At 36.8% G+C, this 27,941-nt stretch overlaps 1 protein-coding gene across 1 annotated transcript in view; it reads right to left on the bottom strand.

Moving 5' to 3' along the window:
* LOC127626438 (cadherin-18-like) overlaps window positions 1–27,941 on the bottom strand; it is a 139,809-nt gene that overhangs the window by 63,527 nt on the left and 48,341 nt on the right. The window contains exons 3-4 of the mRNA XM_052102208.1: window positions 24,360–24,654; window positions 13,464–13,583 (exon numbers count right to left, since the gene is read on the bottom strand). Of these exons, the coding sequence (XP_051958168.1) occupies window positions 13,464–13,583; window positions 24,360–24,654 (415 nt within the window). The remainder of the gene's footprint in view (window positions 1–13,463; window positions 13,584–24,359; window positions 24,655–27,941) is intronic.

Here is a 27,941-nt window from a genome sequence, read left to right as displayed (position 1 = left end):
TCTGGTACTTTGACGGGGCAGAGCTTTTGCGGCTCATGACCCATTAAGGTGAGTGCGAGACTGTCCTGCATTTGCTGGAGAAAGATTAAGCGTGGTTAAGACCAGTAGAGCTGTTTGTTATTTTAGTTTATTGTTTTGGTGTGTCGTATGCGGGTAGACTGATTAGCAGTTGAGCAGCACATGGGCATACCGAAGACTAGGGTTGAGATTTAGTTAATTGGTCTATTACTTTAGACATGGGGGAGCTCCAGAACGTCTAGGTTATGTATGTAACCTCTGTTCCCCAATAGAGGGAACGAGACGTTTTGTCAGAGAAGCGACACTAGCGGTCTCTCTTGAGCGCTGATAGAGAGACCCCTAGTGTCTTCTAGTGTCGCTTCTCTGACACAACGTGGAGAGAGCGACAGAAGGGGAACGTCTAAGTTACGTATGTAACCTCTGTTCCCCGATGGAGGGAACGAGATGTTGTGTCTTCCCCGCCATGTCGCTGAGCCGAAGCCACTGTTGTGGCCGGACCATTTCGGCTCCTCAGAAAAATCCTGAATGAACTCCCGTATTTGCCCCGCTTAAATACCCGTATGTCCGGGGGCGGGATATGCAAATACCGTCTGCCAACTTCTCATTGGCCTTTATTCATAGAACAGAGGTATATATCGGCGCTCAAGAGAGACACCTAGTGTCGCTTCTCTGACACAACGTGGAGAGAGCGACAGAAGGGGAACGTGTGTTTTCTTCCGACATCTTAGTGTAGTCTGGACTGCTCCATTGGTTGGGTGCAGTCAAAGGAATTTGGGTAAGTGGGGATCAGTCATTTGTTTGATTGGGCTCTTTCTCAGTTGATACTCATTTTAGGAAATTTGGTTGGCTCAGTAGAAATTTGGAGTTGTGAGTTTTTGAAATTACAAAATGGATATGTTGGAAGAGTTTTTTGTCATGCCTATGGAGGACAGATTTGATTGTCATACAAAGGATCAGCTGTGGTGTGTTATAGAACATTACAACTTTGAAGTATCTTTAACTATAAGTACAAAATGAAAACAAATTCGGAAAGTGATTAAAGAGAAAATGGTGAAAGGTTAATGTTGACTTTAGATACGCAGACTGATAAGGAAGTGCTGTCACCTAAAGCCAACTCAACCCTGCATATGTTTGCTTGTATTGAAAAGGGTTTAACTTTTGAACAGCAAAAGGAACTCATGAAAATGCAAAGTCAGGAATTTGATTTAGATCAACAATTAGAATTCGAAAAGGTAAGAATTCGAGAGTGGCAACGAGAGTGTGAACTAGAATTGGAAAAGTTTAAATCTCAGGAAAGGATTGAAGAAGCTAAATTAGAACAAGAAGAAGAATTGAATCGTGAATTTAATGAAAAATATCCAGACGTGTTTTATGTCTTTGTTTGAGAATGTGGCTGATGATAAAGCATGGGATGATGCCGAGCGCATCTTATTGCAAAGTGTTTTTTGAGGGTAAAGCACAAGAGACTTTTATTGAACTGTCAGTAGCAGATATGGAGGTATATAAGAGTGTTAAAGAAGCAGTGTAAATGCATATGAGCTCATCTCTGAAGCTTAACGAAGGTGTTTTAGGGGTTGGAAAAAGGGGTAAAAACAAACTCACATCAAGGTGGCTAGAGAGCTTACTGGTAAATTTTCCAGTTGGTGTACGTCTGTTGGCATAAATTCTTTTGAGAGTCTTTGCAATCTAATAGCGCTGGAACTATTTAAAAACATTGTTCCTGACCGAATTGCCACATATTACATTCTTACATTCTTTGCAAAGCTTAAATCAGCGTCTTATTCATAGAGTCTGGAGATCCATCATATTTGGGGGGTGGACAATGATATGGCTGATACATTGTCCATTTCCTGACTGAATGATGTTGCCAGTTTGTCTGTCTATTTCTCTCTCTCCCTCTCTTTGCTTTCACATGTCCTATTAGTTTGGTATTTTTCAAGGCGCCATAGCCCCATCTGGAGGATGGGGCTATGGATTGGATTGGTTCAGTGGACTGTGTTGTCGTCGTCTGCTGGTTGAGAGTGTTCTGGCGACTGTACAAACGTCTTCAGTTTGTATTAAATGAATTAAGTAAAATGTTTATGAATTTTGTTTTTGTTTTTTGGGTTTTGGGAGTTATCCAAAGTTACAGAGTCCCTCTTCGAGGAGCCTCTGTTTTAAATGGAGAGGTGTTACAGCCCTGGGCACTGATGTTATATTTTGACCACAAGATGGTGTTGACTCTTCCAGGGTGGAGTTTAGGAGTAGGTGTTATAAATTACCTGAGATGAGAGCTGGAAAGAGCAGACCGTAAAAAGGACCTTCTCCCCAGTGTGTTTGCCTGCTCTCACCAGCACCTGGATCTACTTTTTGTGTTTGTTTTTAATTAATTATGTTATATATATATATATATATATATATATATATATATATATATATATAAATTAATAAACATTTACTGAATATTTCATTTTAAATTCTATTCTGTGGCCTCCCCTTCATGTTACTCTGCCTTGAGCCGGTTGGTTTGTAACAGCAGTTAGTGAATCTAGAGCGTTGTATATTTAACATGCTCAGCTCATTAGCCTCATGTGTGCTTTGAGAATGTGTAACATTGCCGAGATAAAAGGCTGCATACATGCAGTAAGTGCAGCAAGCAGGTCAAGCAGACTATTTATTTATTCATTAAAAGCAGCCTTTGTGGTTTGATATTCACACTACGTCATACTGTGATTTTCATTTTATTTTGATTAATCAGTCAGCCCTAGCTCAGACCACAAATAAGGGTTGGTTTTCTGTTTTACACTGAAAATTTTACACTCTTATTTACATGCTCAATTCATTTTCCTCATGATAATGTAGAAAAAATAAGGCTGTCAATTGATTAAAAAAATATTATAATTTTTTTTCGAATTAATGCATTAACGCATGTGATTAATAAAAAAGTTTAATGCATTAATTGTGATTAATGTATTTACCGTTACTACAACATAAAACAGCATAAACACTTGTTGGGAGGGCGGAACCTTTGTGATGTTTCTGCCTGGAGTCATTACACTGATGCACATATCACAACACACACACACACACACATACACACACACACACACACACACACACACACACACACACACACACACACACACACACACACACACACACACACACACACACAAGCGCTTCCCTGTCAGTGATAAAATGATGGAGAAAGGAGCTCTTAACACCATTTGTTGTACAAAACAAGCCCAGAATGGAAATCAAGTATTTTTCAGCCTAAATAGGGTGCATTTTAATTACCACAGAAGCACGCCAGAACTATCACCAAAATGCAGAATGCGTTTTTGTCTCCAAGCACTTTTCCTGTGGAGTTCAAAGCGAGGCTTGACGCTCGCTCTGACAAAATCATGAACGCAGCTTTACAATTGCTGTAGGAAAGTAGAAGCCACAGTCTATCGGCAAATACATTTTGTCAATGATGAGAGTTTAAGAAATTGAATGCGCATTACAATGAATATGCAACCTATGTGGGGACTAGTTATTTAAAGGGGTCATGACATGAGAAACCAAATTTGCCTTATCATTAAAACGTCCTGCAAGTTTAATATTTTAAGACGTCCTCCCCATTCTAAACGAATCATTTATTTAATCAAGCTCAAAATACAGCTCGTTCTGGATTCATGGTTAGAAGTGACGTGTCGGTTAGAAGTGACGTAACAGCGTTTGCATATGACCGCCTCCAGCACAAGATAACTACGATTTAAGCGCAAGACAACTACGCTCATTTCGTATCGCCGTGCGCCTCACAAGTGTTCAGTCGATGGACAGCGAGCTCTGACAGAGACTACTTGTGCACAGGAAAATTACGATGCCACACAGATGTGCTGTTCCTGGCTGTGGTCAAACAAAACCTCTGAATAAGCTGCCGAAAGATCCAGACGTCAGGGAAAAATGGATGCAGTTTATTTTTTGCGGACGTTCCAGTCACGGCAGTGTTAACTTAAGCGTTTGTTCTGTACATTTTAAGGATGACTGTTTTGAGAACAAATCTCAATATGATGCTGGCTTTGCCAGAAAACTGTTGCTCAAAGATAAGTCCGTGCCGAATATTCTGGGAACAACGACGACGCAAACTGTAAGTAATCTATTTTAAACTTTAAACTACTTTTTAAAGCGCAATTTCATTCATTATGAATAATCACAGTGTTTTTACTTAGTTTACTTGCATATTGTTCTGGCTGGAGGCGTCAATAATTGATACATAGGCACTGACGTTAGCCAATCATAACAGTGGGCGTTAACACTGAAGTCTTAAATGGAAAACGCCCCCAAAACAGACTGTTTGAATCAGAGGATGAGAAACAGGGTGGGAAAAGGTCATAAATCACTAGATTTTAAAAGTTTTTCTTAAAAAAAAAATATATTAATACTATAATTGCACCTAAGGGAACATAATAATACAATAAAAAAAACCATGTCATGACCCCTTTAAATTTGTCAAACTCTCACTTAAACTTTGGGAAATATTTAATATTACTTGAATTGGTGATACTTTTATGCATTTCTATCTTTATACTGTTGAAGTATTTGTTTGGAAAATGTTAAAAAAGCATTATATTGTTTTGTTTTCTTTCCTAAGATGGAAATACATGCATTTTGACTGGAAAAGAAATATATATGGTGCCAAATTTCAGCATTTTCAAAATATGCGATTAATCGCGATTAACTACAAAAAGTATGCGATTAATCATGATATTAGAAAATATCGACTGACAGCAATACTCAAAATTAAATACAAATATAACAATTTCCTGTGAAAATTAAGGTGATTGAAGATATATAGATTAATTGACGGGTGGATGGAAGGACTCACAAGTAAATCAAATGCAAAGTAAGACATATGCAAATTATCTCCTAATATCAAAGGTTACCCGGATGCATCTCAACAAACAAAAGCCCAGTACAATGGTATAAAAGATGTATATTTTCTGTAATGAAACAATTTTCCCTCCTTTAACTGAATTTCTGTCCAAGTGACATAGCCCTGATATTATTACAGTTAAAGTATTACCTAACCTGGACTCCTAAGGCAAAAAAAAAGTCTCTGGCACAAAGCCATTCACTCCATTAAAACAACACAAAGACTGATGCTGTGACCTTTCCTACATCCATCAGGGCTGAGGGAATGTCTCTCCATGGCTATCACTCAGGATTTTTGTGTGGGATTGGTAAGTGCACTTGAGGAAGTATGAAACAGGCATGCTGTAAATGTGGAACAGTGTAGTATTTGTTATTAGGACGCACACAAATCCCACCAAATAACAAAACCCTAATGAATGAATGAATCCATCCCTCCATCCAAAGCCCTAAAAGGCCACTTTTAACTAGAGGTGGTGGGGGTCAATTATTGTGATATTTGACCTCATGATACTGTTTCAATATTCGTACATCATATCACAGGTCTGTGCTGATTCCCACCCCTAGCCAAGCACCATTAAAAATCCCAATGCATTCTTCTTTTCCCTTTTCTCAGAACAACAATCCTGAGGTCTCTATAGAAACCAGCTAAGCGAATTTCACGCAGTCATCCAAGACCAAGTGGCGAGCCTGACCTAACAAAACTGTAGGCCTTTAACTCATGTATCTTTGCAATCTTTTCTCTGTCTTTATCACCTATTGCTCCATCTTATTCTCTCTTTCAACCTTTCAAAAGGAGGACAATCTTCTTGGTGAGCAAAAGAGATTATGGGAGATTACCTTTGGCCTTGTTCCTGGTTGAGTGTTAGGGGCCGTTCACACAGAGGCGTTCATTCGCAAACTAATTTACTTCTGTAATCTGACGTATTTCCAAGTGAAACAAAATATTCAACATGAAAAAACGTGGAGCAGGACATGATTGTGTCTGTCAGGAATTGACTGGATCACAATAAGTGGGTGGTATATTCCAGAATGGAGCCAGGTTGTTGGAGGGGAGGTGTTGAAAAGAAAGAGAGATTTGTGATGTCAGAAAAAAAGGAAAGTTGTTTTTTGTGCAACCAAAACGCAACACCCTAGCAACCACAACGCAACAATCTAACAACCACCCAAAACACCATGCTGGCACAAAGTGTAGCAACATGCTAAAAAAAATCACTCAGAATACCTTAGCAAACCCACCACAAAACCCTTGCAACCTCATACTGTAGCAATATGCTAAAACACATTAAAAATACCTTAGCAGCCACTAAGCAATACACTAACAACCACTAAGCAACCCCCTAACAACAACATACTGCAGCAAGACACTAATAAACACTCAACAACAACAACACAACACCCTAGCAACCACCCAGAACATCCCAGCAAACACATACTATAGCAACATGCAAAAAAAAAACAATTCCGAAAACCTTAGCAACTAGAACACAACACTCAAGCAACCACTAAACAACACCATAACAACCACTTAGAAAATCCCAGCAGCTACATACAATAGCAACACACTAAACAAAAAAAACAATAAAAAAAAACAGAATATCTAAGCAACCACAACGTAACACCCAAAACACTCTGGCAGCCACGTACTGAGCCAACATGTAAAAAAAACAACAAAAAAACCCACTCGGAATACCATAGCAACCAAAAGGCAACACCCAAGCAACCACACAGAACACCCTAGCAACCCCATACAGTAGCAAAATGCAAAAAAATAAAACAAAAAAACACTCAGAATACCTTCGCAACCACAGCACAACACCTTAACAACCACTAATCAACACCCTTGCAACCCCTTAATGTAGCAACGCTAAACACATTCAGAATACCTTGGCGACCACAACACAACACCCTAGCAACCATCCTCAACTATTTAAAATGTTGATAAAAATTATCTAACAAAATAATTAAATAATAATAATACAGTTATTTATTGTAATGGAGATGATTGTTAAGCAAAAGCCATAACCGTTGCATTAAACGGTCTTTTATTACACCTCTGAAACCACCACCAAAGAGTCAGAGCAGGACTAAATTAAACTGTATATTAATGGTACTGCATTTTCCCCATAAATGACACGTCCTTTTCTTGCCATTACTTTGTTATTCTTTTGGGGTGCATCTATTGACCTAATGACCACAATCAACTCATCCAACACAAAACAATGGTGCTGCGCTTACCATATAATCAAAGCAAGATTGAGTATTGACTAATGCTCTCTCTGTGGAATAGATTTATGTGGTCTTCTCCTCTATCTTCTTGGGTGCTTTATCTCAAGTTTTTAATCCACACGTGTCATCTATATTTGTTTTCCCTGACATCCTGAGTGAAAGCATTTAACCAGCAATTACCAGTGTAGCCATTCGATAGCACATTAAACAGGACTGAAGGTGATAGGATCTCATTTCTAAGAGATGAACTGAGCTTGCTTGCAGATTTTAGCTCTAATTAAGTGTGCAGGAAATGAGCATTGCTTGACTGGATGTCAAATTTCATGTGAATTGTACACTGAAAACAACAACATCACTTGGATCTGTTTACAGTTTGGGAACATGCATTCATCTGCTGGTGCATACAGAACACCACACTAAAATAGTCTGACAGTGTTTTCAACTACTAGCAGCATGAAACATACAGTGAAACAACCCGGGTCGTCTGATTTCCGAATGAATGATTCATAAAAGTCGTTTCTTTTGAATATACAGCATGACCAGTATAACCGATTTCTGAATGAATGACTCTCATATGTCGGTTAAAATTTAATCTATAGCATGTAACAAATATATAGTCAGATTCCTGAAAAAAATTACTCTGTTCTTTTGAATCTACAGTGCAAAACATATAGCGCAACCAGTCCAGTATAGTCCGATTCCCGAACGAATGACTTCTATAACACAATTCTTTTGAATCTACAATGCAAAACATATAGTACAGCACGACCAGTATACAGAAGTCCAATTCCCAACGAATGACTCTTATGAGTCGGTTCTTTTGAATCTAAAAGTACAAAAAAAACGCTCCCTAACGAACTACCAAATAATTCATTTAATAATTTAAGTCTAAATTAACCAAATGAAACAAGAATTCAGAGTAACAACTACATGTTTGTTTTTATAACAATGTGTAGATAAAGTTATACATTATAATTATATATATTGTTTGTAATTAATGGTATTTTATTAATAAAAACATAAAATAGAGCTGAAACTGCTGTTAACAGCAGAACACATGCATCAACAAATGCATTCTTAATGTATTCATAATATACATAATGAATCAGATATACATTATAGCTACTGCCTGTCAGAGTTTATTAAAATGATGCATATATTTGTTGCCTTTGAGGGATAATACACAATTGAACAATCCCTAGAAAGTCTTGCTAACATGACCTGGGGCATCAGGAATAAAACTTTCCTTTCAGTATGAAATCTTTAAATACACTCATACAGTAGAATATTCATATTCACCCATACCATGAACCGGGGTCAAGAATTTAGCAACCATATGCAACTCTATAACATAATTTGCAATGCAATTCTAGAATTCCATATGCAGTTGCAAAACTTTTAACATGCACATCACAAGTAGAAAACTCTATAAATAGAATGCTTCTAAGTCTCATCTTTGCAGTTCACACACTTTGTATTTTCACAGATGTCACAGACACAAAATTAAATGTAAGCGACTGGCATCTGTCTCAAGTTGCAAGTGAAATACAACACCAATTCTTCTATCTAATCATATGTGTGAAGATTGGGAGGTTTAGAACTATTACAGTTGCCATGTTTACATTAGCAAATGGTGTACTGGTTTAAAAGAGTCTTAGAAGTTTTATGATTTCCACCAGAAACTGAAAAATATATATTTTTTGAAATATACATAATAAAGGTTTTACTAAAATTCTAATAGTGGCAACTGTATCAGGTTAAATAATATATAATAAACATAACACACACACACACACACACACACACACACACACACACACACACACATATACACACATAACACATATAATATACAGTATATGAAATAATAAACATAATAAAGTTTGAGGATAAAAAAAATATTTAAAACAAAGGAATGTTATGATGTAAAATTAATACGATTCCGCAATCTTCTGCATCTTAGATTTCCTTGCTTCCATTTTTTCTTCTTTGGAATAACATGCGCTAATGAACCATGCACAGTTAGACCAGAAATGTGCATGAAAAAGTAAATAGTTTAAATTTTTATTTCATGTTGACTTGAAAATAAAATAATCAATAATCGTTTGTTTGTCTCAAGATGGGTTATTTGTGTCGACAGTATTAAATGTTCCAAAAGATCGTTTGTGAGTGATTGAAAGTGAAGTATCTCAAACAGGCAATACGTTAAAGCAAGACTGAATCAATGTATCTGTCTTTTTCTCTTTCTTGCACACACAATCCCCTTGAATCAGTTCTCATGTCTCCTGTCTGAATGCATTAAGCCCTTGTACACAATCTAAAATAAACTCAGTCTGGCTCTGTGCAATACTGATACTGTCTCTCCACACAATTCCATTAAGCATCTATAAAAACTCTTAACACAGTCTTCGATATGCCTGCATGATCCAGATAACGTTACAAAATGATGCACAATTCCCTTAAAAATTAACAGCTGGTAAAATGTTCAGATACAAAATGCATTTAGAGACATTTGGACACATACGTCATACTTAAAAATGTAAGAATGTCATTGATTTAGATACAAAAATATGTTGCATCTGTAAGCAAATGAAAAAAATGCACTTCTCTGAGCTATTGTTGCTAAATAATTTTTAATCAACTGGTGTCAAGGGGATTTAAGTTCACACAGGTGTCCTAGATGAATAACCACAGGTGCAGTTCATAACACTAACTATGGACATGTCTGCCAACCAAAAAGTGTCCAGACACTTTTTTTCTTAATTTTTAACAATATATGCAGTTGAAGTCAGAAGTTTACATAAACCTTAGCCACAATTCCTGAAATTTAATTGTAGAAAACATACCTTGTCTTAGGTCAATTAGGATCACATCTTTATATTAAGAATGTGAAATGTCAGAATAATAGTAGAGAAAATGATTTATTTCAGCTTGTATTTCTTTCTTTCTTCAGTTTACATACACTGTGTTAGTATTTGGTAGCATTGCTATTAAATTGTTTAACTTAGGTCAAACTTTTAGGGTAGCCATCCATAAGCTTCTCGCAATAATTTGCTGTAATTTTGGCCCATTCCTCCAGACAGAACTGGTGTAGCTAAGTCAGGTTTGTAGGCCTCCTTGCTCGCACATGCTTTGTCCTCAAATTTTCTGTCAAATTGAGGTCAGGGCTTTGTGATGGCCACTCCAATACCTTGACTTTGTTACACTTAAGCCATTTCTCCACAACTTATGTATGGAGGTATGCTTGGGGTCATTGTCCATTTGGAAGACCCATTTGCGATGAGCTTTAACTTCCTGGCTGATGTCTTGAGATGTTGCTTCTATATCCACATAATTTTCCTTCCTCATGATGCCATCTATTTTGTGAAGTGCACCAGTCCCTCCTGCAGCAAAGTAACCCCACGCATGATGCTGCCATCCCCATGTTTCACAGTTGGGATGGTGTTGATCGGCTTGCAAGCCTCACCCTTTTTCCTCCAAACATAATGATGGTCATTATAGACAAACAGTTACATTTGTGTTTCATTAGACCAGAGGACATTTCTCCAAAAATTAAGATCTCTGTCCCCATGTGCACTTGCAAACTGAAGTCTGGCATTTTTATGGCAGTTTCTGAGCAGTGTCTTCTTCCTTGTTGAGCAACCTTTCAGGTTATGTTGACATAGGACTCGTTTTACTGTGGATATAGATGCCTGTCTACCGGTTTCCTCCAGCATCTTCTCAAGTTTCTTTGCTGTTGTTCTGGGATTGATTTGCACTTTTCACACCAAACTTAATCTCTAAGAGACAGAATGTGTCTCCTTCCTGAGCAGTATGATGGCTTGGTGGCCCCATGGTGTTTATACTTGCATACTATTGTTTGTACAGATGAACGTGGTACCTTCAGGCATTTGAAAATTGCTCCCAAGGATGAACCAGACTTGTGGATGTCCACAACTTTTTTCTGAGGACTTGGCTGATTTCTTTGATTTTCCCATGATGTCAAGCAAAGAGGCACTGGGCCTTAAAATACATCCACAGGTACACATCCAATGAAACAATGTGTCTGTAAACTGTAAATTGTTGGAAAAATTACTTGTGTCATGCACAAAGTAATAATAATTTGAAAAATAGCACACTTCTTTTTGTGAAATGTTTTCTTGAAAAGTGTGCAATAATTCTTTAAACTGAATTCCACTTAGATTTTTTTTTTGTTACATAATGCAAATATATTTATAATTTTTTTTTTTATGTGGTTTAACTGCCAACATACATTTTGCAGCAATTCTATAGACTACATAACCAGATTTATTATTCTCATTGTGTTTTAAATATTATTAATAATCAATGTGATTGTGGTGATGGTTACATTGGGTGAAATGCAGGCGCTTGTGTGTGTAAGAAAAGGTAAGTATTCAAGAGACAGCATAAATAAAAAACTGTAGGATGCATTCAGAACCATGAACAGCAACATAGAACAAACCAAAGGCATAGCGATCATTTCAGCACCATGGACAGCGTCCAAGAACATCCTGTGGGAAAGGCTATAATTGTGATTCATTTCAGAACCATGAACAGCACCATAGACCATATTGAAGGCTTGGCTAGTATAGCAATCGTTTCAACACCATGGACAGCACCAAATAACATATTGAAGATACGGCTGTTATAGCAAACTTTTCAGAACCATGGATGGTACCAAAGGCCATATTGAAGTCTTGGCTAGTATAGCTATTCAGCACCAAGGGCAGCACAGCAATGTCTCACTCTGAAACGTTCCCTCTCTAATATGACACAGTGAATACCAACACTGTTTAAATATTTGAAGATATTACATAGTTCATGTCAGGGGTGATTCTAGGATTTTAGTTATGAATGGGCTCAGTCCACTGTTAGATTTTAGGATGATGTGGTCCAGAGGACTGTTTTCTAATTCTGGTCCTGGAATACCCCAATTTAGTTCTTGGAGCCTTTACTAACACACCGATGATTTGAATTAGTTGTATTCATTTAGAGAGACATCCAAAATGTGTAGTGTTGGGGGCCCTCCAAGACCAGAATTGGGAAACACAGGTTTAGAAGAATGTTTCTTGCTGTAAATTCAACAGGAATCCATTTTACATATGTAATCTGATATATTTCTGAGTGAAACAATTGTCAGCTTGACAAAGTGTATGGAATGGCGCAACATGAGGGCCTAAAATCTCCTTTTGCATTTCACAGAGAAAAGAAAATAATTTGGGGGTGGAATGAAATGAGAATGACTAAATAATGACAAGTTTCTTTAAGTCTATTTATATGTGCAGGAATAGACACACCCCTAAATGCATGCAAGCTATCTTTCAAATACTAAAATCAACACCTGCTGTCGCTTTCTTTCTTTCTTTCTTTCTTTCTTTCTTTCTTTCTTTCTTTCTTTCTTTCTTTCTTTCTTTCCACACAGATACAATACACACAGCAGCTCTATTAAAATGTAATGGTTCCTTGTAAAACCCTCCAAACAATGTCCACCTATTATAAACACTAAATCCATGTGAAAGCACTCAGGCTCACTTTTCTCACTTTTACTGTCGTTCTTTAAGCGTCTAAAAGCCTTTACACAATATTCTCTCCACCTCTTTCTCCAGGGATGCGTTCCATTATAGAGTTGAGATCCAAACAATACAGCACACATGTCAAGCTCTATTTCTGTACAGCAAAGGGCTCTAGTGCTGTATTGTATTGTTCACAGCTGTTTTCTATGGAGCAGACTGCAGAGACTAATACAAACTGCAACAGACAAAAGCTATGGTAAATTTCCAGCATGTCGTTTATAATTGTACACCTACTCGACAAAATGCGGCAGCAGCTCTAAAGAGTCAATACAAAAGAGCGCTTTGTATTTATTGGTAAAGTTGACAGACAAGACCCCCTAGAGGTTTGTCAGTACGTCAAGACAATTTGTCAGTTATGTCAGAAGTATCAGTTTTATCACAGATATTTCTCATAAAATGTCTTGTGGAAAAAAATTGCTCCGAAAATGTGAGTTCATATTGAAATTTCGGACTTTTGATTAAAATCTTTAGTAGACACATCTGAGCATTGTTGGATGTTGTCTAAAACTCCACATGAGACACACGTGAGGTTAATGGGGTCTTTTTATTTTTTACCAGCGGATCATCTAAAATGGTCTTCAGAGTTTAACTTGAATAAAAACTGTAAAAAAAAAAATGGTGAATTGTCTGCTTTTATATGTACACCCACTTAACAAAATTCACCAGTAGCTTTAAACAGCCAAGAAATAATGAGTCCTTTGTATTGGATTGAGCAGTTCAGGAGAAAATGAACAAAAGAAGTGAATTTACCGGTTTTGGGATCAACGGAGAAGTACGGCTGTCCATGTAGAACGCTGTAAACCACCCGTGCACTGTTTCCATATGTTGGGTCATCTGCATCTGTCGCTGTGACTTGAAAAACTGATGTACCTGCAGAAAGAGAGAGAATTGAGCATTTGTGTGTGCATGGAGGAATGAATTTATTTAAAATGCATTGCGCTGTGTATTTCATGCTGTAGATAATGTCTGCATAGGTGGAAAATTGCTTGTTCGGAAAACGTTAATGGAACCGAAAGTCATGAAAATCACACGGGTCCGGTATAAAAAATTACAAATACATGAAACTGGTTCTACCATCAGAAGAGAACACTCCACCTCATCTGCAATTGGTCAGCCAACTCAGACTCATGACAGAGGTTGACCGGCTTAGTGTCCTTTATCATCGCTCTCTTTTTGATTTCAGTCCTTTATTTCTTATATATTTATTTTCAGCTGAGACAGTAGATCTCTCATTCCTTGCACTGGCTCAGGTCTCATTTCTCAGCTGCACTTCTTCACATTAATTACAGCTCACAGCGTTCAATCCATCTATCTGCTCTGTCGGTTGCTTACTGACACTGCAAACACCACAAAACATTTAATGCAGTTTTGAGGGCTCAGGCGTAAAATACGATTATGGAGGCAGAATCTTGAATTTCCTTTTCTCTTTCTCACTTTCTTGCAGTAGCAATTTGTCTCTTTCCCTCAACTTGTCTCATGGTGAAAAGCAGCCATAAAACAATCAAAAAGCCATGTTCTTCTTTTAAGAATTTTTAAAAGCTTTTCAATTCACAAAGACATCAGCTCTGTCTCAAAACCTACTGAGTTGCATTACTGGCTATGGCCTGCAAAGGTACTAACTGAGTCTTCCCTATTACATTTATGCTGCCTTTATGTGCTTTTGGAGCTTAGAAATGTTGGTACACATTCACTTGCATTGGAAGGACAAACAGAAATAAATATTCTTCTAACAATATTCATTTTGTGCATGTTCTGTAGAAGAAAGTCATATGCATCTGGGATAGGACGACGGTGAGTCAATGATGAGAAAATTTTCAGTTTTGGGTGAACTATCCATTTTAAATGCTGCTTATAGGCAGTGCAATAGAGTTCTAGAAAATAACTAATGCTAACTTGTTTCTTCATAGTTAATCAGCATAATGAAACTTTAAAGCTGCAATCTGAATAGTTACAGATAAGCATAATTTAGTTATAATCATTTAGGTGTAGAGGGTTAAATTAGTTATCTCTTTTTTCTCTGCACTGTATCCAGCTCTCTGCTTCAGTACAAGCATTTCTATCAGACTCTAGTTGGTGCAAATTTTCTGAAACAGCTTGTCTAGAATTTTCTGACAGGGCTGACTCCCAGGAGCCGTGGATAAAATATGTGTGTGTAAAGGGAGTAATAGTTCTGCACCACTAATAAAGATATTGACTTTTACAAACTTCTAATCAAAATATTGCCCTTAAAACAATACAGTAAAAGTGCAAGTCAAGCATTTCCATCTAAGTGAGAAGCTTTGTAATAGTTAAAGAAAAATGATGTAACATGGCCATATACACTCAGTGGCCACTTAATTAAAAGGATAGTTCACCCTAATTTACTCACCCTAATGATTTGTTTTCTCAGTGGAACACAAAATGAGATGACATCACAGTCTGTCTTTTCAATGCAGTGGATAGTGGCTCCATTTAAAGCTTTAAAAATGACCCAAAAGTATAATAGAAATAGTCTATGCGACTTGTCATATTCCAAATCTTTTCGAGGCATAGAATAGTTTTTGATGAGAAACAACCTGATATTTAAGTCATTTTCAGTGAAAATCTTGACGTCCGTTGCACGTTCATGAGAGGATAAATTTGTGTTGTTTCGACAGTTATGACGGAATTTTTCGTTTTTGGGTGAACTATTCCTTTAGAGCTGAAGCAAGTCATTTCTGCGACACTATCGCCACTGAATAGAATTGCAAAAATAAACAATGTTTTCAAAACAGCTTTCTGAATACACTCCTCATCTTTAATTGATCAAACAAAGCCAATAGTTGAGTAACGTTGTTGGGGCAGCTCTAAGTGGGTTGCACAAAACAAACACCGGAATTTTCATAGTGCCACAGAGCGTGTTTATAGGTTTTGAGAAAATTAACCTGTGAATGGCTTACTTGGAGTGATCTCTGCATATTAAGCTGGGATGGAATAAAGTATATTAACAGTGAAAAAAGTACATACTTCCGCTTTAAGAACGAACACCTTTCTAAAAAGGTTTTCATAATATAAAAATGTCAGTAGTTGGTTCCAATACCAGTGAAATTTCACAATTCTTGATACCAATTTCGATACTACAGAAAAGATCACACTCCTTATTTAAAAATAGGGATATGCCACGGTGGTCAACTACTCAAATAGTCGTCCAACAACTGACTAGTCAATTAGTGGGGTCAACTACTAACATTAATATTTTACTGGTGGTGGTGGTTTAAATGGGAGACACTATTCTCATATTGAGCGGCGCAACTTCTTGGAGAGCGTTTTTCTGTGCTTAAAAGTGATTCATAGCCATCACAGTAAAACCCTCTGCGAGAACTTCCATCTCTTGAATTCTTTAAGTTTAGTCAATTTATGCACCGCTGTTACAGCAATCAAAGCACCACATTAACAATGCATTGCCAGACAATCACTGTTGGACATTAAATACTCTGTGGTGAGTAATGTTTCTGTATTAGAGGTGATTTTTAGGAGATTAAAACTTTTGCTGATTCTGTCTGAAACTGCTTAAATAAAAAGTTGCATTACAATATGTTTAAACTGCTTGATGTCATGAACTAGATGTGTACCCGCATTATCTTGCAGCTCTGCAGTTTTGAGTGTGCAGCGAGGATCGCCTTGAGACTCCCAAGCTCTCTGTTTACATTAAGTGCATCATGAAGCGCATCATTCCGCATTCAGGATGTGCACATTTTGTTTTGTGCCACTCTGTATTGAAGCCTTTCTTCTTTTTTTTATATGACAGTTTTGTGCAATAAGATACAGTTACAGTTACTAATATTTATTGTGCAACAAAGACCCACTTCTAATACATGTTTTTAAATGGCTAGAAGAGCATACAGTATGGTAGGGGGGAAATAATGCATGTACTGTATGTGTGTATGTATGTGTGTACAACAATATCTGCATCTATCTACGCTAATATGTCTGTAATTTAAGGATTTCCCTACATTGTGGTGACCAAATTTCCCTGCAAGCACAGTAAAACCTTAAATAACATACAGGGACCAGCCAACAGTTCCTACATGGAAAACTGCTTAAGTAACCTACACAATTTGACAAGTCCCCAAGTCCCCACCATGATAGACAAAAACAAATGTGTGCATGTGTGGGTCTTGTTATAGTCTCTCTTATCAAACTCACCAGTCTCTCAAAGCTGAGAGGTTGAAGTGTCTGGCTCGTATCCAGCCAATCAATTCAAACTGGCAGAGACAAACCATCAACACACAATTAGATCCAGAACACAAAGGAAAGCAGGTCCCAAACACACAGAGAAAATTGACACCAGTGGACTAGTGCTGTGTAGAGATTAAGTGTTACAGTCCAGACGAGGTCACTCAGCTCATAGATGATTATTAATAAACGCCTCTGAATGCCCAACCATAGAAATAAGAGGAAACACGACGACTAATTATACATTTCCTTTTACCTGTGCTGATTCCTGTTACTACAGCACTCTCAATATCAGTCAACTGAGAGCATGTTCCTAGAGCTGAAACAGCCAGTTGAGGTGATGCTCTGCTGTTGAATTGTTGGTAATCTTAGGTTTATCTTGTTTGTCTTAGATTTCCAAGAGCAATACCTGTTGAAAATCCAGCCTAAGTTGGTTTGCTCGTCTAAGGCTGGTAAACTGGTCTGTTTTGATGATTTCAAAGGGGTTTGAGGCACCTGTCTACTGGTCAGGCTGGGAGATGTACAAGACCAGCTAAGACCAGCTTAGCCAGACTGGGAGAGCAGCTAAACCAGCTGATGTGTTGTTGTTGGGCTGTTGGATAAACTTTAGTTTACCTTAGTTGTTTTACATTTCCAAGAGCAATGCCGGTTAAAAAGACAGCTTAGACCAACCAAAGTGGTTTTCTGGACTTAGCTGTTTTAAGGTGGTTTAGCTGTTCTAAAGCTGGTCTAAGGTTGGTTAGACTACTCTACTGTGATGGTTTTAGAGGGGTTTGAGACATATGTTTGCTGGTCAGGCTGGGAGATGAAAAAGACCAGCTAAAACCAGCTTAGAGGGGTTTGAGGCACCTGTCTGCTGGTCAGGCTGGGAGATGAACAAGACCAGCTAAGACCAGCTTAGAGGGGTTTGAGGCACCCGTCCACTAGTCAGGCTGGGAGACAAACAAGATTAGCTTGGATAGGCTTGGAAACCAGCTGATGCTGTGTAGTTAGACTTTTGGACAACTTCATCTTGTTTTTCTTACATTTCCAAGAGTAGGTTCTCTGGTCGTAGCTGGTTTGAACTAGTTTAGCTGGCCTTCAGCTGGTCTAAAGCTGGTTAAGCTGATGTGTTTTGATGGTTTTAACATATAGTGGTCTACTAGTCTAACCTGGTTTAGCTAATCTTCAGCTGAGCTAGCTGGTCCCTCAGCTTTGCAAAGATGGTCTATAGTTTGGCTAAGGCTGGTTAAGATGTGTGTTTAGTGCTTTTAGATGGGTTTTAGGCACTTGTCTGCTGGTTAGGCTGGGAAACAAACAAGACCAACTAAGAACAGCTTGGCCAGGCTGGGAGATCAGTTAAATCACCTTAGGTGATGATGTCCTGCTGGAAAAAACTGTTTGTTTTACATTTGTAGGCAAAACACATGCTGAAAAACCAGCCTACAGTGGTTTTAGCTGGTCTTATCTGGTTTAGCTGGTCTCCCAGCCAAGCTGATCTAAGCTGGTCTTGCTTGTCTCCCAGGCTGACAAGTGGACAACTTCTCAAAACCCCTTTGAAACCAACAAAACAGACCAGCCTAACCAATTTAGGCTGGATTAAGTTGTTTTTTTCTTAGCAGGCATGATAATGAAATAGGTAGCAAGTGAGTCATTTTTATCCTCATGGACATTTATTTTAACTTAGTGTCAATTTCAGATTTTTTTTTTTTGTTTACAAGAAAACAATCAAAATAAACTTGTTTACCAAAACAAAAATATAGAAATACATGGAATACATACTATATACGTTAAATTGATCAAATGCAGGTTTCGGAGTAGCCCGGCAGAAGGAAATTGGGAAGAATTAAAACAGAATTTCACCAAGATGCCCAAGAGCACCGGAAATTCGTCAGAGCCACACAACTAAGAGCTAACAAAATGGCTCCCTAAAGTCTGGCATGGTCCAGAAATAAAAGGAACAAAAGAGACTTGTCCAGATAGCACATACTTGTTAAAACTCATGACTGATAAATTTTTCACATGACTGGAGGACTGATCTACTAGAGAGTACACCCACTGGTTCAAGGGCAGAGGAGAGGGACAATAAAAGACACAGATCCTCCTGAATTACAATGAACATCACAACGGCAGTTCTATGACTCTTTATTCTGGACAATAACCAATTTTCTAGGCTCCAAATTAGTCATGAGACATCCTCTATGATCAGTATTCTGCAAACAGAAGCTAAAAAAGAAGTCCCTTGGATTCATTAATTTAGTAACACATGAAAGTAAAAATTTTGACATTTCCTGTATCACATGACTATCAACATTGTTCAAGACACAGAGATTGAACAGACTAGATATGATCTGTTGAGCTTTTCTTTAGGAGGACAAAATAATGCTCATAACTTCAAATGCACACATGAAGTGTCTCTCAGGACATCTCAACTTAATCCAGGAACATTTCACCCAAAGTCACAGTATTTTGCTGAGTTAACCCTCAAAATGTACACAATACCTAGCATTGCTAGATAATTCTGAAAATGACTTTATGACCTGTGATCACTTCTATAACTGACAATTGAATGATTATCGACTGATGTACCATTTAAAATATGTGTAGTGATTTGTAATCAAGTTAGAATGACAAATTGATGATTAATCTTGCATTATCCATGTAATTTTTTACTACGAATGGTAGTTATTCAGGATAAAACACCTCATGTTTACTGTCTTTGAAATTGTATATATTCAGTTGTATCCAAGATATAAAATGTATGGTTAAAACATGTACTATTTTGAGCTGGGATTTTTAAGAAACCTTAACACAAAAGATTGTAAATGAACTTTGAAAATGACAGACAAATTGACCATGTGACTCTGAAATAACGCCTCTGATTGGCTTAGAGCCTCACTGGGTGTGAACAAACCGAATGGGTTTAAAGGCCAGTTTGAACAACCCCCAGTGGAGTTTGAGTTCTGAGTTCTTCTCTTGCCCCGTGCTCCTCTTCAACTACACGCTTTGGCCCTCGTTGCTAGCAGCCTCCGTGCAATGTAGAAGTCCAGGAAGGCTCGGAATAAACCTCAGAAGAAGCCCTTCTCTTCTCTGCACTATAACACACACACGTGACGGCCCTCTCTGTGGAAGGCCTCGCTTCAAAGCAATCATCCATCAATGCAAAAGACAACAACTATACACGTATCGTAACAGATGTCCAAAACATCGACATAACCACCCAAACTTTCGACAATGAGCCAAAGAACCAAGCAACACAAGGAAATGCAATGACACCCAAGTACATCTCCAGACTTTGCTGAAAGTACTGGTGTCTCTCTAATATAATTTGGGTACCCCATTGCAAATCGAGTTCGACTGAATTTAGTATTAATGGTTCTCGAGGCATTGTCTACAGACTCCATAAAGTTCCTTTTCTCTGTATAGATCATTTCTATCCAAGTCACTCTTTCACTTTACTCACCAACCTGTTAGAATTTTTATGTTTAGGTTAGCAATAAAGTCTTGTTATTTAAAAGATAATTTGACTGTGGTATATTTTGATAAATAATCTTGTCACTTTATTTTTTTCAAAGATCTAAAAACCTAAAACTATACCTAAAATATTTGTGACTTTATTTTCAATAAGCCATGAGAACAATATTACTCCAGTAAGTGAATTAATCATCATTCCTTATTAAAGCTTATTCCTTAAAATATAAATTATGAGCGCATACAACGAGACATTGTATTACAGTTTTAATGGTGGAGAATTTTATTCAGACAAATAATCCAATTATTTGTCCTTTATCTTTCTTATAATGGTTGTCGAACGCAACTAATTCCATTATAATTGGGCATATGGACAGTTTAATTTAATTCCTAACACACATACTGTTCCCTTACAGCAATATTCAGAAATGGGAGAGGGAAAACACTCTTTGCTTGTGCAATTAAAATTTTTACAGAACTCAAACCCAATACACCGGATCCATCTGGTTTTCAAATATTTGAATTGTATTTTTATGAGTAAGAGCTTCTATCAGATCAGGGTGATTTCCAATAAAGGCAGAGCGACATTACAAAGAAAACTAATCTGTGTTGGTCAAGTAGACGGGACAGCTCTAACATATCAATTGAACAACAGCGTGTTCTCCAAAATCTATAATTGGGATTTTTAACCCACTTTGTTCATGAATTGCCAACAGTAATGGACATCAGCCAGGCAATAACACACTCCTTCAAAATGTGGTGGTGGCGTAGTGGGCTAAAGCACATAACTGTTAATCAGAAGGTCGCTGGTTCGATCCCCACAGCCACCACCATTGTGTCCTTGAGCAAGGGACTTAACTCCAGGTTGCTCCGGGGGGGATTGTCCCTGTAATAAGTGCACTGTAAGTCGCTTTGGATAAAAGTATCTGCCAAATGCATAAATGTAAATGTAAGCTATGGGAACAGCAAATGGGGACCTAAATAAACAATAAACAACATTTACAATGATGCGAGAATGACATTACAGTATGTGCAACTATTCTTGCATACTGGCAGCTCTTATAAGGATTATGCTCCAGTGAATATGGGCTGTATGCTGGCTGGCTATAGTTTGTTATGTTGTGGATTTATTTTGTTGAGTCGTGGCTTTATTTCATTGTGTTGTGGCTTATTTTAATGTGCTGTGGCTTTATTTCATTGTGCTTTGGCTTTATTTAGTTGTGTTGTGGCTTGATTTAGTTGTGTTGTGACTTTATTTCATTGTGTTGTAGTTTATTTAGTTGTGTTGTGGCTTGATTTAGTTGTGTTGTGGCTTATTTTGTTATGCTGTGGCTTTATTTATCTGTGTTGTGACTATTTAATAGTGCTATGGCTTTACTTCATTGTGTTGGGACTTATTTTGTTGTGATATGGCTTTATTTCATTGTGCTTTGGCTTTATTGTTTGTTGTTGTGGCTTATTTTGTTGTGTTGTGGATTTAGTTCATTGTGTTGTGGATTTATTTCATTGTTGTGGCTTATTTTGTTGTTGTGGCTTATTTTGTTGTGTTGTGGCTTTATTAAATTGTGATGTGGCTTTATTTAATTGTGTTGTGGCTTTAGTTCATTGTGTTGTGGCTTTAGTTCACTGTTGTTGTGGCTTATTTTGTTGTTTTGTGGCTTATTTTGTTGTTGTGGCTTTATTAAATTGTGATGTGGCTTTATTTAATTGTGTTGTGGCTTTATTTAATTGTGTTGTGGCTTTAGTTCATTGTTGTTGTGTTGTGGCTTTATTAAATTGTGATGTGGATTTATTTCATTGTGGCTTTATTTTGTTGTGGCTTTATTTTGTTATGTTGTGACTATTTAGTTGTGCTGTGACTTTATTTCATTGTGTTGTAGTTTAATGTGTTTTGTTGTTGTTTTATTTTGTTGTGTTGTGGCTAATTTCATTGTGCCTTTATTTAATTGTTGTGGCTAATTTTGTTGTGCTGTGGCTTATTTAATTGTGTTGAGGCTTTATGTCAATGTGTTGTTGCTAACTTTGTTGTGTTGTGGCTTATTTTGTTGTTTTCAGTTCATAATTTTTTTGCTAATTTGGTTGTGTTGTGCACTTCTCGGCCACCATACTTCTCAACTTTAAGGACACATTAGTCACCGAGATGTGTTTCAAACTATACAAATATGTTGATAGTCAATTCAAGTCAAGTCAATTTCAAATGTTACTTTATATAGCTGAGATTACATATAGATACAAACAGCAGCAATTAACTGAATATTTCACTTAAAAAAGGAAGGCAGAGTTCCATTAAGGCTATGCCAGGGCATAAGGTTGACTTGTAGTGTTGATACATTTCCACTGGGTTTACATTTTTCAGGAAATCATCCTACAAATGGCTTACTTATTGTGTCTCTGCATATTAAGCTGGGATAGGAGAAAGATTTTAACATCGAAAAAGAGTGGCACCAATCACGATTAAATCACAATGACATACCTGTACATATCAGACCAAATAAATCTTTTCATTTTGACCCGTCCTTGTAGGACTGTCTATGACATCAGTGCGGTAAAACTGTGCGTGGGATGGAAGTTGAATGAGGAAGAGCTTGCAAGAGAAACATTCATCTAAGAAATATCTCTTTCTTTCTACCATTTCTTTTTCTGTCTCTTCATGGAAATGGATAATTTCGGTGAATGCGTGATGCGTGCAGGGACACATAGTGCTCTCTGAGAGCTTTTGAGTTCCTGAGGGAACTCGAGCCGAAAAACACATAACAAGAGGATAGAAGCCATGGGGTACATAGAGAAAATCCATTTGACTTGGGAACGAAGTGAAGCTATGAGATTTGAATTAGAAGTGATGGATCTCAGATGGTGACAGCTTATAAGTTTGCAGCAGTACATGCCTCTGGTTATAATACGCTTTTGACAGCTATGTTCTCTGAAAAGCTATTTAAATTTTCAAATTTGTACATATCGCCACAACATCTTCCATTGACAGGAATGAACCGAAACACCCAAACTTGACATAAACATTTAAGACAGGTACATAACTCTTCTACTGGAGTGTTGAAATGGATGCAATCCATTCTTCCTGAGAGAAACGTTCAATAAAATGGGTGTGGACTTCCTAATAGTATAGACTCAATAAATATTTTGTGAGCAAATCTTTTCTTTGACATATTTACTATTGAAATCCTTTTTAATTGTAACACTTAACTTTCGTTAATGATTAACAGATCAGTAGTTAATGTACAGTATTTTCAAATAGTTAGAAATATGATATCATGCACTTGTTAACTAATGAATTTAACTAACATTACATAATTCTTAATAGATCATTAGTTAATATAATTTCAAATAGTTACAAATGTTATAAGGCTTTCATTCATATATGGATTTACACTTATTAACAAATGTTTTATTTATTTATTTATTATTATTATTTTACAAATGTTACATAATGATGAGCAGATCATTTATTAATGTATATTTTAATGCTTACATGTATCTTTAAATGTTTTCAGAAATGATTAGTATTTTTCACCACTTCAAACACTATTCATATTTACTAATTAATTATTAATGTTCAGCTAATTAGTAACTAAGTTCTGTAAAAGCCACAAATATACTGTTTGTTTGTTAATGTATGCAAACATACTTTTACTATCTTTATTAATTATTTGTTCATATTTTACTGTACAAAATCTAAAGTTTAAACACCTCACATGTTAATGAAGGTTTACTGATGACAATTTAGTACCTGTATGGGCACTGCATTTTGAACTACTGTAACAAAGATTGTGTTAAATATATATATGGATTTTAATGACTGAAATATGAAATAGCAATGTTTAGGAGTACACTAGCATATAAAAGACACAAAACTCCAATTTTTATTTCAGTGATAGAGTTAGGAACCAAAGTTTAATATTTAGGGTTATGGGTTTGTTCAAATCCCTAAACAAACTGGTAATAGTGATGCTTGCCATAACACATTACAGAAAAACAAGATAATCTCACCAACTTCTGACATCTCAGGTACAGATGTGACAAAAGGTCCATCGGGGAATTTGGGAGCGTTGTCGTTAATATCCTGAACTTTGATAATGAACTCTGACTCCGGCTCCAGGGGTTTGTTGGTGTTGCGGTCGATGGCTTGCGCATGAAGAACATAATGTGACTTCTTTTCACGGTCTAGACTCTTGGTGGCGTGGATGTCACCCGTAACCTCGTTGATGATGAAGATAGTCCCCGCACCTTCACCACTCAGGATGTACTGTACCGAGCCATCACCTTTGTCTGAATTTGAATGAAGCTGAAATGAGAGACAAAAACAGGTGTGTGACGACTGATATGAATCAACACATTCAATAATCAAGCCTCATTTAGCACGTAATTCCCCACAAACCCTTGAGCTAGAAACAGTTTATTTACTTTATTAGTTCCATGTCGGCATGAAGATGCTTAAAGGTACAGTGCGTAATTTATTCACCACTAGCAGCACCAAACCACATTGCAAAAATAATGATTGTTTTGAAACAAGTTTGTAAAGACTGCAAAAATAATTTGTAAATGTTTTTTATGGTAAAACAATTAGGTTCCATTGGTTAACATTAGTTGATGCATTAGGTATCATGAACAAAAATTAACAATATATTTGTTAAAGCATTGATATTTATTAATGTTAGTTAATATAAAATACTATTGTTCATTGTTCATGTTAGTTCATAGTGCATTAATTAATTAGTACATATACAACTTTTGATTAATAAAATATTACTATATGATGTAATAAGTATTGTTCATCGTCACTTCTTGTAATGTTGTTAACTAGTGTCAACAAATGCAACATTATTGTATGTAAAGTGATACAGTTTTTTCTTTGTGTATTTTTTTATAATGTTTTTTTTTTTTAATGGTCTGCACTTATATAGCGCCTTTTTAAGCCTTAACAGTATTCAAACACATTCATACACCAATGCTGGCAGAGCTGCTATGTAATGTGCTAGCCTGCCATTGGGAGCAACTTGGGGTTCAGTGTCTTGCCCAAGGACACTTCGGCATATGGAATCATGTGGGCCGAGATTCGAACCACAAACCCTACGATTAGTGGCCGACCCGCTCTACCAACTGAGCCACAGCCGCCCGGACAGATAAATGTCCTTCAAGGGGTCAAAAGAACAAGTGTAAATACCCTCAAAGACTCATTTGAGATGGATAGCAATCCGATATAAGAAGAATACAAGTTATGTGGGAAAGTAGAACATAGACACGTTTATTTGGTCAAAGTGAAAATGGAATGTACATATCCACACAACATGTGATTCGTTTTTAATTAGCCTCTTTTGCCTTGTTTTTCCAGTAAGAATATCTAAAAGAAACATTAAAAAAAATCTAAATAAAAAATACTGAATAAGATGAAAAAATCTTGAATATTGGAGTATATTCTGTAGAGTTTTTCCACCTGGGTTTTTTGCTGTGCAGAGAGAACTCCTTGGAAGTGACTAAATGTAAATAGTCCCATAGACAGAGAGAGAGAGGAAATCATGATTCACTCTTAATTAATAGAAGGAGAATATTCACAGATCTCTTGCCAATGGCTGCCATCTCAGTTAAAGCTTGTGAAAAATGCATGTCAAAAAATGCTTCGGAAATCTCAGCATTGTGGTCCCAGCAGACAACACTTAAACCATCATTTGCAATCAGCACTGTTAAGACTTACAGTTAATTCTCTAAGGGAACCTGAAAAAGAGTCCATATGAAAACAAACTACACCATGGGAGATGGGGAATCCCTAACTGGTGTTTGTGTCCTTTAGATGCACTAAATTATATTTAAAGGGATAGTTCACTTAAAATTTCTTATTTTCTTAATTTACTAACCCTCATGTCACTCCTATTCTGGGGTGTGATTCTCATACAACGATGTAACTCACTGCTTAATCACCATAGTACGATGCATCATTAGAGAAATTAACTAGCTAGTGATGACTGTTTCCCTAAACTGTAGTAACTATGTCACACATCCATAAATAGAAACACGTTGGTTGAGCTGTTGTTAATGACGTTACGCAGGGGGTGGAGTAATAACTTCTGCAAATATTAAATTAATATAGCTAATTTACACGTACACCAGAAAGCCTTTTAATGCGAGAAAGCTGCTGAAGATATGAAAGCGGCAACAGGTTGCAATGCAACAGTTGCATTGCGCTGCAATAGTGGGGTTTTCCCTCTACACTAGGCTTCACTTGAACAAATGCAGATGTGCATTTTTTAAACATATTAATGTTCGTGAAGCCTTAACAAACACATAAAAGCTGTTCTTTCCGATTGAAACCACGTGATAAAGTGCTTTCTCTTAACAGCGCTTAATCCCTTGCACTTGAGTTTACGTGACGTTTCAGAACTACGCTTTCTGCCAAAAAAAAAAAAGGATTGACAGAATAAATATATATATGGAATAACATATACAGAAGCCTCAGTGAAGTTAAATGATGTCCACACAGCAAACTAACATGGAAATATGCCTCTAGCCACAGGTGGAGAGCAGCAGTTCCAACCACAAATTTTTGGTGGAGTTTGCAAATGTTCGTTGGAACTACATTTTTGGGAAAAACCAAATCGTTGAACTATGCTGGCAATAATGGAATTCGCAACCAGTTGGCTAACGATGCATTTGGGAAACAGTAACACTTTCTTCAATGGAACACATATGGAGACAGGTCTCTTATGTGTCACTTATACACTGACACCTAGTGGCTTGGATGCAGCATCAATTAAAATTATTAGTTTTCATTTTCAGATGCCATTGTAGAAATGTTGTATTCACAGTCAGCCATGATTACTTTAATCAATGAGTGAAAGTGTCCAATAACAGGATGGTTACTGAAATTAAGTGAGTAGTATTTGGCTAAACATGTGATTCTAATGTAGTGATATCTTGATTAGAATGTGAGGATGTCCTTCGCATCGGAGACATCTGCAGACTTCGAATGGGAAAACCTCCTCTCTCTTGGTGTCTCTCTTGGTGTCTCCTCTCAGACAGGGGCGCCCCGAGTTTAGGAAAAGATAGATAGCAGATTCTTTTAGTTCAGATTAGATATTCATTTTTATTTTATTTTCTTGTTTTATATACACAGTGTAGATATTGGTTGATCATGGGTATACTGAGATCTGCCAATGAGACTGAAATTAAAGGAAAAGAAATTCAATAATGATTTGGATAATTTCATGTTCTCAGCTTTTTTCTTAATACCTGTTCTCCTGATTTTTATGCTATTTTATGCTATTTTATTCTTATTACTTTATTTTTATACAACTTTTTCTCAATGTGAATATAACTTTTTATTCTTATATCATGATCTTAATTTTTTTTTTATGTATCTTGTATTTTCTTTAAGATTATATGTAAAGCATTTTGAATTGCAATTGTGTATGAAATGTGCTATATAAATAAACTTGCCTTGCCTTGCTTTGCCCCCATGTGCGGTTACTGATATGACTGGAGTCATGATTTCATTCATATATTGCAAATCTTCAATTACACCTTTTTACTATTGCACAAGACTTGTAAGGCGATACATTTTAACATTTGCATTACATA

The sequence above is a fragment of the Xyrauchen texanus genome, chromosome 33 (genome assembly GCF_025860055.1).
Source record: "Xyrauchen texanus isolate HMW12.3.18 chromosome 33, RBS_HiC_50CHRs, whole genome shotgun sequence".
In the NCBI taxonomy this organism is placed as follows: domain Eukaryota; kingdom Metazoa; phylum Chordata; class Actinopteri; order Cypriniformes; family Catostomidae; genus Xyrauchen; species Xyrauchen texanus.
Note: the sequence above shows the minus strand (reverse complement) of the source record. Positions and strands in the feature narration are given on the sequence as shown.